Source organism: Peromyscus leucopus, chromosome 3, assembly GCF_004664715.2.
Source record: "Peromyscus leucopus breed LL Stock chromosome 3, UCI_PerLeu_2.1, whole genome shotgun sequence".
NCBI lineage: Eukaryota > Metazoa > Chordata > Mammalia > Rodentia > Cricetidae > Peromyscus > Peromyscus leucopus.
The window spans coordinates 113442810-113458183 of NC_051065.1; the positions used below are offsets into that span (position 1 = coordinate 113442810).

At 45.9% G+C, this 15374-nt stretch overlaps 1 protein-coding gene across 7 annotated transcripts in view; it reads right to left on the reverse strand.

The window, feature by feature from the left end:
- Frmd4b (FERM domain containing 4B) overlaps nt 1–15374 on the reverse strand; it is a 334065-nt gene that overhangs the window by 153780 nt on the left and 164911 nt on the right. The window contains exon 1 of one of the 7 annotated variants that reach the window (XM_037203940.1): nt 7377–10415. The exons of 5 other annotated variants lie outside the window; for them this stretch is intronic. In XM_037203940.1, coding sequence (XP_037059835.1) covers nt 7377–7400 — 24 coding nt within the window. In that variant the 5' untranslated portion in view covers nt 7401–10415. Of the gene's footprint in view, nt 1–7376; nt 10416–15374 lie in introns of those variants that run through there. One more of the 7 variants, XM_028855573.2, reaches the window with a different exon arrangement.

Below are 15374 nucleotides of genomic sequence, written 5' to 3' on the forward strand. Positions count from 1 at the left end.
AGATCCTGCTTCACTATATAAGGCAAGACAGTGATTGAGGAAGACCCCTGTGTCAATCTCTGCTCTCCACAAACACATACACAGACATCCATGGGCACCTTCACACACACGTGCACCTACACACATAAACTCGTGTGTACACACCACATACACACAGAAGAAAAAGGTGGAGAGGGATTGAAAAAGACATCTGACATCAAACTCTAGCCTCCATGAGTGTATCTGCACATGTGCGTGTGCACACACACACACCACAAACATTATCATTTTCCCATTGTTACTGTCATGCAATGCTTATGGGTGAAGATAGACCAGCAAGGGTTCAAAACCCAGCTTAGCCTTTACACTAATGCTGTGAAGGTTCTCAACCGTCCTGATGCTGCAGCCCTTTAATATAGTGCCTCATGTTGTGGTGACCCCCAAGCATACAATTATTTTCGTTGCTACTTCATAACTGTAATTTTGCTACTGTGACGAGTTGTAATGTAAATATCTGTGTTTTCCGATGGCCTTAGGTGACCCTTGTGAAAGGGTTGTTCAACACCTCCCCCCCTACAAAGGGGTCACAAGCCACAGGTTGAGGACCACTGTGTTACTGTCACCACCCTGGACAGCTGACCTCATGTCTTTGTTTTCTGGCTTCCTGATCTGAATGACAGACAGGTTTAAACAGGCAGGTGCTGGGACAGCCCAGGGCTCCACACTTCCCGCTCTGTAGGTTGTTCCTTCTGTTCTCTCCATACCGTTGGCTGCACTTTTTACAGTAGTAACTAATTAGCAATGCCCTCCACTATCTGCCTCCAAGGACAAGATGAGTCTTCTTCACCATTGAGCATGCAGCGTGCTCTTTGCAAAAGGAGTTACCAAAAACACCCATGGAAGGAGAGCATGCACTTGCCCATTCGTTTTATGGAAACTGGAAAAGCAACATGGTACTTTTTGTCACGCAAAACACTGAAAGAGTTGGGTTTGGTGACCCATGTTTTTAATTATGAGACTTGAGGAGGCTAAACCAGGATGACAAGTTAGAGAACAGCCTGGGATATTCAAGTCCAGTCTGAGATATGTAGCAAAACACAACTCAGAAATAAGTAAATAAAAAATAACTAAACATATCACAAGATGATCAGTTATTTCTTTCAAAAAGAAAATGGTGGGGGGCTGAAGAAATGACTCAGTAGTTAAGAGCACTGGCTGCTCTTGTAGAGGACCCAGGTTCAATTCCCAGCACCAACATGGTGGTTCATAACCATCTGTAATTCCAGCTTCAGGGGATCCAATGCCTTCTTCTGACCTCTGTGGATACTACAGACATGTGCCACACACATGTAGGCAAAAATTCACACACATAAAATAAATAAATCTAAAAAGGTACTTTTATTTTTATTTTTTATTTTTTGGTTTTTCGAGACAGGGTTTCTCTGTGTAGCTTTGCGCCTTTCCTGGAACTCACTTGGTAGCCCAGGTTGGCCTCGAACTCACAGAGATCCGCCTGCCTCTGCCTCCCGAGTGCTGGGATTAAAGGTGTGCGTCACCACCGCCCAGCTAAAAAGGTACTTTTAAAAGAGGTAGAAATGAATAAGACAAAGCAAGAAATGATTCATATTTGACCTTGTCGGATGAAGTGGAGAGCTTACATCTCAAGGAGCATCTGGCATGGGCAACCTTCTATTACCCTGACTCCAGTACAAAGACGACATACAATCGCTGCAGATTTACAGATGAACCCTTTAAAGCTGCTGGCCGTTCTCATGGTGAGCAGAGCAATGGCCCCCAGGTCCCACTAGGTTGATCTGACTCTCACAGCACAAGGCCACCCCACGTACCAAGAGGGCATTGTTACCTCTGGACCAAGCTGTTACTAAAGCTATGACTCCTCCTCTCAGAGGAGCAGTATAAATAGCTGCAGAAGGGAGGTGGCAGGCTCTGCTCTCAGCTCCAAGACACCTTCTGCAGAGCCCTGGTCAATGCCAGGGTACCACAATTTCAGCACACTCAAGTAAGGGTCGAGGCTAGGATTCCATAAAACTGCGTTTCTGGAGCACGAGGAAGCTATGAATGTGCTCTCTGCAACATTTAGGTGTGGCTCCGTGGAAGAACGTAACCAATGGGTCTTAACGATAATGAGGTGTCAGGCCCATGCCTCCCTTGATGGGGCTGAGGCCCTTAGAAAAGAGGTTTCATGCAGTGGGAGGCTACCTTGACAGTTTGGTTTTCAGCCTTCTCCCACAGGAGGATGCAGTCAGAAGGCCCTCGCCTGTGTTAGAGAGCAAGAACAGCAGGTGCATTGAACAGAGCTGCAGGAAGTCGCCCTCTAGAATGAGCTTTATTAAGAGAGAGAAAGAGCCTCCACTGAGGACAGCAATGATCGGGCCTTGAAGTGGGAGAATGTCAGAGGAGTTAAGTGCCGAGAGTGATGGGAATCCTGAAGGGAGAGAGCCAGACCCTTCAGTTCTGCAGAACCAAAGAGGTTTCTGACTCTTACAGGTTTCCCCGGGGGAAGACGTACTCCACACCATGCAACCTGGCCTGTGTTCTGCATGGAGGCAGGCAGACATTGAGCAGGACCCTAAATGCATCCTGTAGTCACAAGGAGGTGGGCTGCAAGGCCACAGCACAGCTTGCTTTCTTACCACCCCTCCATCTGGGAGTTGCAGGGGTGATGATCTGAAGTCTGGGAGAAGGAGAAATGCATCTGGGGAGTCCATATGCTAACAGCAAGGTCAAATGCTGCCACCTTGAATTTGGACTTCCAAGCCCCCAGCATGGGGAGAAACAGTTCCTGCTTGTTGCATTTTAAAAGAAGTTACCCACCCTCAGGTGTTCTGTGAGACAGGGCAAGTGGACTCAGAGGCATCACACATGGAGGCCAAGCACCTTACCTTTCTCAGGAAGATTCAGTCTGTCTAAGACAGCAGAGCCCAGGCTGAAACCTCTCACAGTATTCTAACGCAGTGAGTGTGCAAGGCCCCATTTCCCACAATAGAAGCAAGATGTATTGAGGAGACTCTTTCCAGGAAAACATTCTAGAACTTTCATCCCAGTTGTTTTGGGTTCAGACCCAGAAGGTGGCTGAAAAATATTTTCAAACACCTCCCCGTCTACCCCCAAGCCAACACCACATCTGCATAAGACATTCTATAACTCTCTGCCTCTATTTGTGAATTTCTGCCTAGTGAATCCAGACGAATGTCCACAGGGTCAAGGGGTCTGATGTATCCACAGGACAAATGCTGAAAGATGCTCTGATAAGGGCAAGATGCCAACAGATAGACAAGTGGGTCCAAAGGAACCACTGATGCTTATTCATGTGGACAGAAACACTACATTCCCCGAAAAACTACCCATTTGCCATACACTCGAAATTCTGGCACTATCTAGATACTTTCACAACACCATTGCCCCTACTTACTGTATTTGGGGTAGGTACAGAAGCATATTATGAAGCAACAGTATCCACCTCCTACCTTTTAGGCATATCTTTACTGGCAGATGGTGGGCAGCTCTCCTCCCTCAACAGTCTGTGACTAGGAAAGCAGGGTTTACACAAAGATTGTGTTAACTGTACACACTCAACACTTTCTTTCTCTCTGTTCCTGGGGGGCAGAACATGTCAAAACCAGAATTTCAAAATGTACCAGAGAGTCCCTATTTGCCTGAACTGACCCGATTTGATTTCTACCTATATACGTGAGTCTTACAACTCGAATACAGTAGTTAGTGCAAAAGTCAGTTTAATTCTTTGACTTCAGAATCATATTAATTATGATAACTTATCGCAGTATCTCAAGTCAATGGCTTTGATATTTGCCCAGTGAGTGGTAAACGAACTAATAGTAAAGATTGGGTGTGTGGCGGAGAGTGGCAGAGAGTGGCTGGCTGTCCTTGACTGCTGGAGGTTTCCACGGCTCTCTTGAACTCACCTTCATTAATTTAAGTCTGACATAGTGCTAGTGCAGAACATACCCAGGAAATAGATATGGGGTGGTTTTTAATTTTTATTTAATTTTATTTTATGAGCATGGGTGTTTTGCCTGCATGTGCGTCTGCACATCACTTGTGTGCCTGGTGTCCACGGAGGCTGTCGGATTCCTTTAGAACTGGAGTTATAGATGATTGTAAGCTGGATGTGAGTATTAGAAATCCAACTCAGTTCCTCTGAAAGAGCAGCAAGTGCTCTTAACTGCTGAGCTAGCTCTAGCCAAGTGTTGGATGCTTTTGTTTGTGGTTTTGTTTTGGGGGAAAAAGCCTGACTATCTCACCCACTCTAGCTGTGAACTTCTGGGCTCAAGGGCTCTCCCTCCTGCTTCTGCCTCCCACGTAGCTGGGGTTACGAGTACATATCTCGTACTGTGTTGACTTTTAAAGACATTTGATCTAGGGAATGGTGCCTAGTTGGAACAGGAGAGTTACACTCATAACCCACATGTTCTGATTTCTTCCTAGACGGCACCTTGGTGTCTGCTTCCAGTTAACAACTGCAGCCAGTCTCCACCCCCAACTTTGCTTGACTGTGTTGGTTCCACACACACTGCCGCTGGCTCTGAGGAACCTGGGACATTCTCGTCTCTTGATTTCCTTTCTAGCTAAAAAGCAAAGCTTGTGGGGAGAGATGGAAGAGAAGGAGGGAGGGGAGGAAAGGAGAAAAGGAATGGGAGCAAGCAGAGAGATATACATCGCTTCAATGTATAGGGTTCCCAGGGAAGGAAGTCAAATGGTTTGGAGCAAGAGGGGTGTTTCTGCGCAGCAAGGGAACCTCAGTGTTAGTCTCAGCTCTGAACCCAGCAAGGAAGACTCTGAAGTGTGGAGAGGAACGAGCTTGCTATGCAAACACTTTACCTGGACATAACTATGTCTCCAGCTCATGTTTCTTAGCAATTTAAGTTTTACCTACTGCTACTTCTCACTGTGACTGGAGACTGGTTCTTGGGGACTTTTCTGTACGAGCTAATAGATTTCTGCCAGCAGTTGCTCTTAGGGCAAAGACCTCATTTGGAATGTTGCTCTTGGATTTCTATCCCAAGGTGCTTCTGTGAACAGATGCTTTTCTGCATGGTAGGCAGAGATACTGGAAACTGGGCAGAGTGACCAGATGTCCCTGAAACTCAGTGTGGTATGGGCATCGGGCAGAGCTGGGATTCAGAGACCTGGGCTCTAGACTGTGTTCTGCCCCAATGGGGCACAAACTTTTGAGAAAGCCCCTTCACTTATTTTATTTTATTTTGAAATTTATGTATTTGTATGTAAGTATGTGCATTTGTGTCTAAGCAGGAGGACATGGACATGACATGATGCATGTGTAGAGGTCAAAGGGCAACTTGTGAGAGTTGGTTCTGCCCTTCTACCATGCGGGTCCTGGGGAAGAAACTCAATTCTTCAGGCTTGGCAGCATGCATTTTTTTTTTTTTTTTTAAAAACAAACAAACCAACTTCCCTACATATTGTCTGAGGGATCTTTATGGAAGAGCTGGGAGGCGGGGAGATTGTACGAGCTAGAGGTGGTCCATAACATCAAGGAAACAGTGTTTGCAGACAGGACAGGGCAGCCACACATATGAACTTGTAGCAATTGGGACGGCAGGCACAAGGTCTGCAGGAGCTCTAGCCATACACAAATCCCAGCCAGAGGATGGAAGATGGACAGGATATCCCACTGCTAGCTGAGGGAGCTATTGGCATTTGAGAGCTGCTGGGAGAAAGAGAGGCAGTTTTCTTCATCCCCCGTGACAGAATGTGGAGACTGGACAAGGTAACTTAAAGGTCTTACTCCAGCTTAAGCATTTCATGGTACAGGTCTCCTCAGTCAGAGGTGTTTCTCTCCCTGCTTCCCCATATCCTGTTGGTCACTGAGCAGCCTCTGTGTGGGATGGGCCTTCAGCTCGTCCTGTATTTCCATGGTAGCACTTCCCCAGCTTCCAGAGGGAAAGCCAGTAAATAGTATGCCGGAAAAACAGAATGCGCTCCGGCACGGAGGCTGGAAGGTCAACTCATGATAGCTCTGGGGAAGAGTTACAGTTTCTGACCTCTTAAAGGGACTGCAGAGATAGGATGGCTTTACTTTGCAGGGAGAATTTCTTGTGTGAATCACGCCACACGAGCCCTGGGCCACTACAGTGCTACTCTGCGAATCCAGACCACGGGGCTGTATTTCAGAAACTAATACATTCTTTCCGACATCAGGCACCTTTGTAGGACTGATTTCGAGACAGATGGCTCACTTCTAAGGCCAAACCATTGTGTTCTATTATGATGGGAGGTCCCGTCGCAGTCTCCATTGTCATATATTTATTTCTTGAAGCTTTCTCTCCTCTTACGCAATCCCATCTACTTCCTCCACAGACTTCCTCCTGACCCCCTAGAGCTTTGCACTCCACTGCATGAGACAATTTCCTTTCTTTTCTGAAGTCTACCCAGATTTCTCTCCCTTCCCCCATCACCAACAACCGACCAGGGAAGAAAGATGAACACACGACATTGGCCTTTAATGAGTTTACCATAACCACATTACAAGGGGAAAGAGCAAAAAGCTTCCCTTTAATAAGGATGTAGGACTTCCTCTGACAAGTCAGAGGAGTTTTATTAATTAATTGATAGCTATCCACAAAAACAGCATTTCCGAGGTCTCTACGGTGAGCTGATGAATTCCGCTCACACAGAAGCTTTACCGTGAACTAGAGTAATGGGCAGAATTCAATCCTCGGCTTCCCTAGGCAGAGCAGGGGCACACATCAAAGGGTCCTTTCAGAGAGGACACTAATGAGTTCTAGGACACTAGGACCTTTGCTGCCAAGTACCAGAGAGAAATGGAAGGACCCCATCTTGATGAGGTGATTAACAATCACACATCAAGAGCATTTTTGTGCTGTGCGCGGGGATCCTTTCCACGGTTCTTTCCAGGATAAGTGAAGGAGCTCGAATCTTTCAAATTACCAAATAATTAAGAGAAAAGAAAGAATAGAAAAACAGTAGGTGTGTGAGGCTGACGGTGACCTGGAATGACACATTTCAACAATCACTAAAGTGCTAGAGAAAATCAGAAAACCAGCCTTTTGAGTCTGCTAAAGAAGCCAAGAGAGCATTTTTACACAAAACAGGAAAACCCAAAAGACGGGCGTTAAGAGCTGTCTCTGCTATGGTATTGTTCCAACCCTTACTCAATAGGAATTAGGAAGGAGGAATTCCTTGAAAAATGGAAAGACAAACATGCCTTGTTAGTTCTGTTTCTTAACAGTTGGTTTCTGAAATGTTGTGGTTATAGGAACCTTCCCCCACGTAATGTTAAAATCTGTCCAAAATTTTGCTAAGACACACTGGAGAAAGCTCACAACGCCCGATGACACTGTCTGCAGTCTGCTGTCCAGAGAGATTACTCTTACCTCCAATCCATGATCGAGGCTCATTTAAAGGGACTGGCGAGAAGGTGCAGGACGCAGGACACATGTATTCAGCGCTGTCGGGTGCGTGTGCTGTGTCCTCCAACTACAAGCCGGGAGAAGTGAGGACCCAAAGCCCCTGACACCTTCCGCTGCCATATAATCGCAAGGAAGTGACCTTACTGTTTGTTGCTTTGATTAGAAACAAAAGCCTTTCAACATGAGTCAGGAAGGCAACAGGGGAAAATCCAGCTAAAGAGCCTGCTATTTCTTTTGGCCACCTGAAGCCTCTCTCCATTATACACTTAAAACATATGATGACATACTGTGTGTAACTGTATTCTCAACTTCGTTTACAATGTCCAAGAGGGCTTGAGAATTACTTGAGAGATGGTCTATGCTGGGTACCACTCAAATTCTAATCTGGCTCCCCATCCCGTGCATATTCTGGGTTAGCCTGGGAATTTAATGCATGGAATAGAGTATTTAATAAACTTTGCTTCTCACAGACATCTCATGCCAATGGCTTTTCCACTCAGAAATAAACTCTGAGTTCCATGGGGAAAGCATCAACATCAGTCAGCGTCAGGGATGCCAGTCACAGAGTGTCTATCTTGGCAGGCTAACTGTGGACTCACAGAGGGCTGATTACATCATTTGCATTTTAGAGAATAATTTACTAATGGAACTACTCACGGGGTAGGGAATATTCAAGTACCTATTACTTCAAGGTAAAAACGAGAAAAATACACAGAAATATAATGAATTGACTTATTTTTCTTAGGGCAGTTGAGTAAGAGCTCATAACATGGCACCATGGTTCTTCCGTCTGACACATAACAGCCTTCCGGCATTATGGACAAAAGCTTAAGTTCGAGAGTGAAGTAAACCTTGGTGTTTTGTGGTGGTTTGTCTTTGAGAACGCTACTTGATCTTTGTGGGAACCCATTTCCTCCTTTGTAGACTGGGGACAAAAATCCCTATCTCTCAAGGGTGTTGGAGGGGTTAGAGGAGTTAGCGCAGGCCAGGCCCTGGGAATCTGATGCCTGGAAAGTGTCAGATGCCCCGGTACTGCAGTGTGAGCGGCCTGCCCTCCTCCGCTGCGAATTTATCTATCTGTCAAGGAGCAGGAATGGTTTTAATGGCACGCCACGAGGTGCTTTCAAAGGGTTTCCTTACTCTGAATGACAATAGACAGTGGGAAGAACTCCACCAGAAGCCAACTTAATCAGCAACACGTTTGGGTGCAGACAGAGGGGACACAACGTGACCAGCAGAAAATGTGACAGTTTACTCTGGATTTAGCGATTGTTTGTGCACACACATTCTGACAACCAGAAGAGCTGGGAGTTGGAAGGAACAAGTTGGTTAAGCACTCTTAAGGGGCTGCACGGACAGTGGTTTTGCTGTGGAACCCACATACAAACATTTACAGGTCGAGAAAATGTAATGATGTCAGAAAGTTGTGAGTCTCCAACAGCCTGAGCCCAAGTGAAGATGTCATCGTTAGGACTGTGTAACTCAAGGAGGGACACGCTTCTGTCAACACACATCTGCAGAAGTGGGGATGAAGGTGGAAACATGGGGTGTTGTCCAGTGGCAGAGCTTTGCTTGCCATGCACAAAGGCCAGGGTTTACTTTCAGCACCATATTTGTGAAAAAAGCAATAGCTATTACTAGTCCTTAGATTATTAATCAGATTATAAATCATGTTAAGTATTAGATTAATATCTCATCTCTGGCTTTAGTTTACCAGAAGCATTCTATAATTGTTTAGCATGGCAAAGTAGCTGGGATGACAGTCTAGAGCCACCAGGACACACCCTAGTAGGCAGCAGGGTTGGAGACAGAGGCTTCACTGACGTGCTCTGGATGACTAGATTACTGGATGGGACTGTATCCAAAGTCATTCCCTGAACTTTTCCGTTACTCAGTCTGCAATTTCTGCTTCTACATGTGGGTGAAAAGATTCTCTGTTACGTGTCAATTGTGAGAGAAAGGACAGTGTGACTCGTACACCATTAACCAGTTGCTCCATGTGACTCTGGATCCTGGTGCTATCAACACAAGGTTGGATAGGCTCTATGTGGAAAGATGGAGGAAGGCTGGGGATATGGCTAGGTTCAGAATGAAGTGGTCCATGCCTGCAGCATTAAGTTATCAGACAGGAATGCAGCAACCAGTTTGGAAGCATTCCTAGACAAGTAGTATTCAGAGACCAGGGTCAGGGATGGGTAAAGCACATTCTATCTGATTTGATTGTTCTTCCCAATGCTTCCTGACAAGCACCCAGCTCTGGGGCAGACTTAACCTGGGTTCCTGCTTAAGAACTCTGTCTTAGTTCATTTTCTGTTGTTATAACAAAATACCACGGACAGGCAATTTACAAAAATAAAGATTTATTTCATGGTTCTGGAGGCTGGATGTCCTGGGGTATGGTATTGACATCTGTTAAAAGTCTTCTTGCCACATCATCCATGCAGAAAGACAGAGCAAGCTGGCTGACTTGGGTTTCTCTTCCTTTTTGTATAATATCAGTAATGCCATCACGGGCTCTCCACCCTTATGACCTCATCTGATTCTAACTCAAAAACCCCAACTCCAAGTGCCATTACCACAGAGTTTGGGGAAGTGAGCTTCTGACCCAGGAAGACTGAGGGGGTCAATGTCCAACCCACAGCAGAGTCCCTGTGATTGTGGACTGACGAGCACCCGTGAAACAAGACTATCAAACATTCATCGTGGTGTGATGGTAGGCTCACCTACTTGGTGAACTTGGGCAGGTGTAACGGGGACTTTCTCTGCTCCTGGAAGTAAGACAAGGGAAAACACACACAACAGTCTAGGGGAAAATGTGTACATAGGGTCCGATTTTTTTTTCTGAAAACTTAATTATTTTTTATTTTTTATGTGTGAGTGATGTGCTTGCATTGTGTATGAGCACCACATGGGTGTAGTGTCTTCAGACGCCAGAAGAGGGTATCAGATTCCCTGAAACTCAAGTTACAGACAGAAGTGAGCTGCCACGTGGGTGCTGGAAATCTAACCTGAGTCCTCTGCAAGAGCAGCAAGTGCTCTGAACTGCTGAGCCGACTCTCTGGTCCTCATCGTCCCCACCTCCCTTTTGAAGAATTATAGAGTGTCTTTGTATTATTGCTAAACTATCATTTTCATTATTCACCAAACACTTCACATGCCAGGCAAATGCCAGGCACACTGCAAACCCCAACACAGGCGATGTGTGCCCACCTTCCAAAGCCAACAGCTTCACCTAGCACCAAGCCATCCACCATAACTACGAGATAAGCTGTACTCCCACATGTAGGGAGCTTTGTGTAAAGAAAGGAATATTTCCTTTCAGAGTTCGGCCTCTAGACCTAATTTGATTCTGTTCAGATATGCTCAGGCACCAAATACACACAGGGGTGCTACAGGGAAATCAACTTGGAAAACATCATGTTCTAATCCTCAGCCAAATGGACTTTGTGGCCCTGGAGGAGAGCAGTGGCCCCTGGATATCATACTTCACTGTCTGTCTGGGACCAGCATCTCTTCCACATACACTGTCTTCTACCCTTCATTGTAATCAGGCCGTAACCACAGCACTTGGGTGCTTCATGGCACTTCCTCCATTTTCATTCATTACAAGGACTATTACTTTGGCTGTTCAGAAGGCAGTAGGCACCAGAGCTGGTACCTTGGGTGCTCAGGGCAGCGTTGTGGTCCCACAGAATCCCAGGCTCAGAAGGACCTCGTGCCTGGTTTAATGTTTGGCTTCTTAATACCACTGTTATTATTACTTTGTGTTGCTTGGGATCAAACTAAGGGCTCTGAGTATGCTGGACAAATGTTCTACCTGTGAAATACATCTCTAGCCCTTGGGTTTTTGTTTGTTTGTTTGTTTTTTGAGACAGAGTGTCAAAAGCTTGTCTTGAACTCAGGACCCTCCCTCTGCCTCCCAAGTGTGGGCATTTGCAGGCTCTGTCTTCCCTGGTTCTTGTTGAATAAGGAGTTGGGTGTTTTCCTTTTGCACAGGACCACATCAGTGATGTGGCTTTCTCTGCCTGGCATTGTGCTGGGTGGTAGAGACCAGTGAGTGAGCAGGGGAGAAATCCAGGACAGGGAAGGGATAGAAAGGCAAGTAATACACAAGATACTTTCAGATGAAGGTAGAAATCCACAAAATACAGTCGGAAACCATGATAGAGAGGGCCGAGGACGCCTACCAGGGAAAACGCTGGGCGAGACAGGAAGAGACAGCTGCTACAAGGATTGGCCTCAGCCCAGGGCACGCCCGTTATGTCACAGGGCTACACGAGGAGGTACCTGGAACGCTCTCAGAAGCTACCGAATGAAAAGAGGACTTCTGTTTAAAAAGGAAAATCACCAACTACAGAAAGTGAATTCATAAGTTACTAAAACTGGGGCTGATAAGGAGCACTGCAAGTTTATTTAAGGTCTCCCCGAGATCACATGCTGTGGCTGTCGGGTACGCTGTGTCCAGGAAAAACAGCTCCGATGGAAAAATCTGTTACTCATGTTCTCCAGGCAGAAAGAGGGAAGTCTCTTGTGCAGGGTGGATTCTCTTCTTTCTTAACCGCAAATGGGAAGGCAGAGGTGAAGAGCTTGAGGGAGGGAGACAGGCGTTGTGGGGCTCTCATGTCTGTCTCACAGTGAGAGGCCAAAGGCACGTGCGGCTTTTCAAGCGATGGACACAAACGCTATAAAACTTAATAGCTTCCTCATGTTCGGAAAATTAAAGACACAAAGGCCTTTGAAGAACATGTTTGAAGTCCATTTTACACACAGGAAACTAAGACTCGGAGATGTCAGTGCAAGGAGCCTCTCCGTTGTGGGTAAGAAAGCAGAATCTGCACCCAGAGCCCAGAGTCCCAAGCCACACCTTTCCAAGAGGCTGCTGCAGAAAATGTGCAAAGAAAGTGGCTGAGCACGCAGCTTTCCATCTCACTTCCTTCCTGTCTTTCTGTGGACTCTGATTGTTCGCTCTGTTTCATTTTCCCCTTTCTCTGCCCATTTACAGTCAATCCTTGGAAAAGAAAACAAAACTATGTGCTCTTCCTCCTCCTCCTCTCCCTCCTCCTCTCCCTCCTCCTCTTCCTCCTCCTCCACTTCTTCTGACACAGGGAGTCTTCTCTAAGTAGACCAGGCTGGCCTTAAGCTAGAATTACTCCTGCCTAAAAATGAAACTTTGTATGAAGGAAGACTTTGGGGCACACACACACACACAGTGGAAAACTGGCTTCACACCCTGTGTCCACCCGGTTTCTGCACCCACTTTTTGATCTGGCCACTCTTACTTCATCTATATTCTCACCTCCTTTCTGTCTTCTAGGTCATTTTGAACCAAATCTAAGACTTCAGGCATCTGTAACTATTTCAACATAAAAGACCAGGACATTCTTTTTGAACATGGCCCCAGATAGCTAAAAGGAAAAAAATTCTCAACATCTTCAAATGTGTTAGAGTTCAGATTTCCAACTGATAAGTATTTTTTCTTGTTTGTTTGTTTGTTTGTTTGTTTTTTTCAGTCAAGGTCTCATTATGTGGTACAGCTTGGCTTCAAACTTAACAATCCTCCTGCCTCAGCCTCCAGAGTTCTGGGATTATACTCATGCTTGACCACATTCAATTTTTTCCCTCCCTCCTCCCCTTCGGGGCCCCACCCCCCGTGTGTTCCTGCATTGGAAGGACGTTCTCTCTGTTATGGTAGAAAACGAATGACCCAGGTCATTCATTTAATCAAGGATTGCAACAAGATAACTTTCGAATTCTGCCAGCCCCATTCACTGGAATATCTTGCTGAGGACAGATCCTCCCCTATCATCTGCAAATGGATGATGCTCTGTTCAATATCGCTGAGTGACTGGTCACCCAGGAGTGTCCCGACTCAGGAAAGAGAAGCTTTGTGCTTTACCTTCCTTACCAGTTCTTAAGATGCTGAGTTATACCATCCCCCCGTTTTTCTGGCCCAGGATCTCATGGTGGAGCTGCAAGCTGGCGTGGACTGCTGTGAGTTCAGACATCCACCACCGCTTTCAGCGCTGTGCAGCCGGGGGCGGGGGGGGGGGGGGGGGGAGGGGGGCTGCTTTGGCTTTCTGAACGCCAGCCTGGCTCTCAGTCTGGTCAGAGATCCTGTTTCAAGAAACTAAGGCAGAAACTGATACAGGAGGATACTCAACATCCTCCTCCGGCCTCTGTGCATCTGTACATACATGTGCTTGCACATCACACACACGTACACACACATTCTAAAATAAAAATTTGAATTAGAATTTATACCAAGACATACATACATACCCTATGTACTCCATCCAAGATAGAGAACACTTGTAGAAAGTTACCTGACAATTTTATAGATACTCTTCAGATTTATAGCAACATAGATAAGTTTCTTCTACTCTAGAATTTGATATAAATTGAATTAAGAGATGTATTCTTTTAAGCACAGCTTCACACACTGAACCCAGTGTGTGTGTGTGTGTGTGTGTGTATGTGTGTGTTGTGCACTCAGACATATGTACGTACATTTGCTTTTCATTAGTAAATATGCAAGAGTTGAGCAAACAGATTATGGGGCAGATAGCCTTTAATTTTTTATGAAACTGCCAAATAGTCTCCTTCCCCTAACTGTCCTCCTACCCATCATTTTACATGCCCACTAGTAAGCTGTGAGAGGGCTAGCTATCCTTTCTTTTCACCAGAGCATGGTATTATGGGTCTCCTCTCCCTCTTCCTCTTCCTCCTCTTCCTCTTCCTCCTCCTCTCTTTCCCCCTTCTCCTTCTTTTTGGCAGTTTTTGGAGAAGAGTCTTACCCTGTAACTCACAGTGTCCTAGTGTCCTGGGACTCACTGTGTAGCCCTGGCTGCTCTCAAACTTGTGATCCTCCTGCTTCAGCCTTCTTCTCAGCGCTGGGGTTCCATGCCTGCCACTCCACTCTTAGCTAGGTGTTCTTTTAAATTGTTGTTATCGCTCCCTCTCTTTCTGTCCCTCCCTCCCTCCGTTCTTCCCTCCCTCCCTCTCCATGTGTGTGAGTGTGATGTGTATGTATATGAGTGTGTGAGTGTGTGTGGTGTGTGTGTCGAGTCCAGAGGACAACCTTCAGAAGTCAGTTCTCTCCTTCCATCCTGCGGCCTCTGGAGATTGAAATCTGTGGCCAGGCCTGGGCAGCAAGCACCTTTACCAACAGCCTTCTCACTAGCCCTAGGTTTTCTTGACACAGTCATATCAAACTGTGGAGTAGCCGAGACTATACTGATGAGTGACTGTTTTCAAGAGTGTAGGTTTAAATGATAACCAAAGATTAGGAAGAACAAACCCTTATGTAGTACTTTAATGTGCACCAGACCCTGTCTAGGCTCCACACTGAAGGATTACCTAGCATAAACCTTGTAATACCTTTGAGGTCGGGACTCTTATTACTGTCTCCATTTTACAAATGAGAAAACTGAGGCACAAAGATGCTTTTTGTTCATTTGTTTTTGTTTCTTGAGACAGAGTTTCCCTGTGTAGCTCTGGCTGCTCTAGCACTCTGTAGACCAGTCTGGCCTCAAACTCAAGGGTCTTTCTGCCCCTCAAACTGTCCCAAAGCATCTCCTCCCTCCCTCTAACATCTAACCAAGAAGTAGCAATGGCATCAGTGCAAAGTTCCCTGGACTCTTCCATGTAAAGGACCTTAATGTTGTCAGCGTTTCCCTCCTGCTTCAACCCATCTGTCCTGGAGCTTAAACACTTTCCTTTCCATGGCACATCCCCAGTTTATGAACTCGTTTCTCAGGAGGTTCCTATTTTGAGTCTCATTTATTCTTGCCACTGTTGCATGATTCTTTTCTAAGTCCCAATCTCGAGTGGCTACTAGATCATAAAGTTTTTCTGCAGTAACACCAATGAAGCCAGCTGGAAAATCTCTGTGACAGTTTATATTTATAATTTGCTTATACTGATGGTGAACTTGACACCCAGGAGACATGCCTCTGACATCCA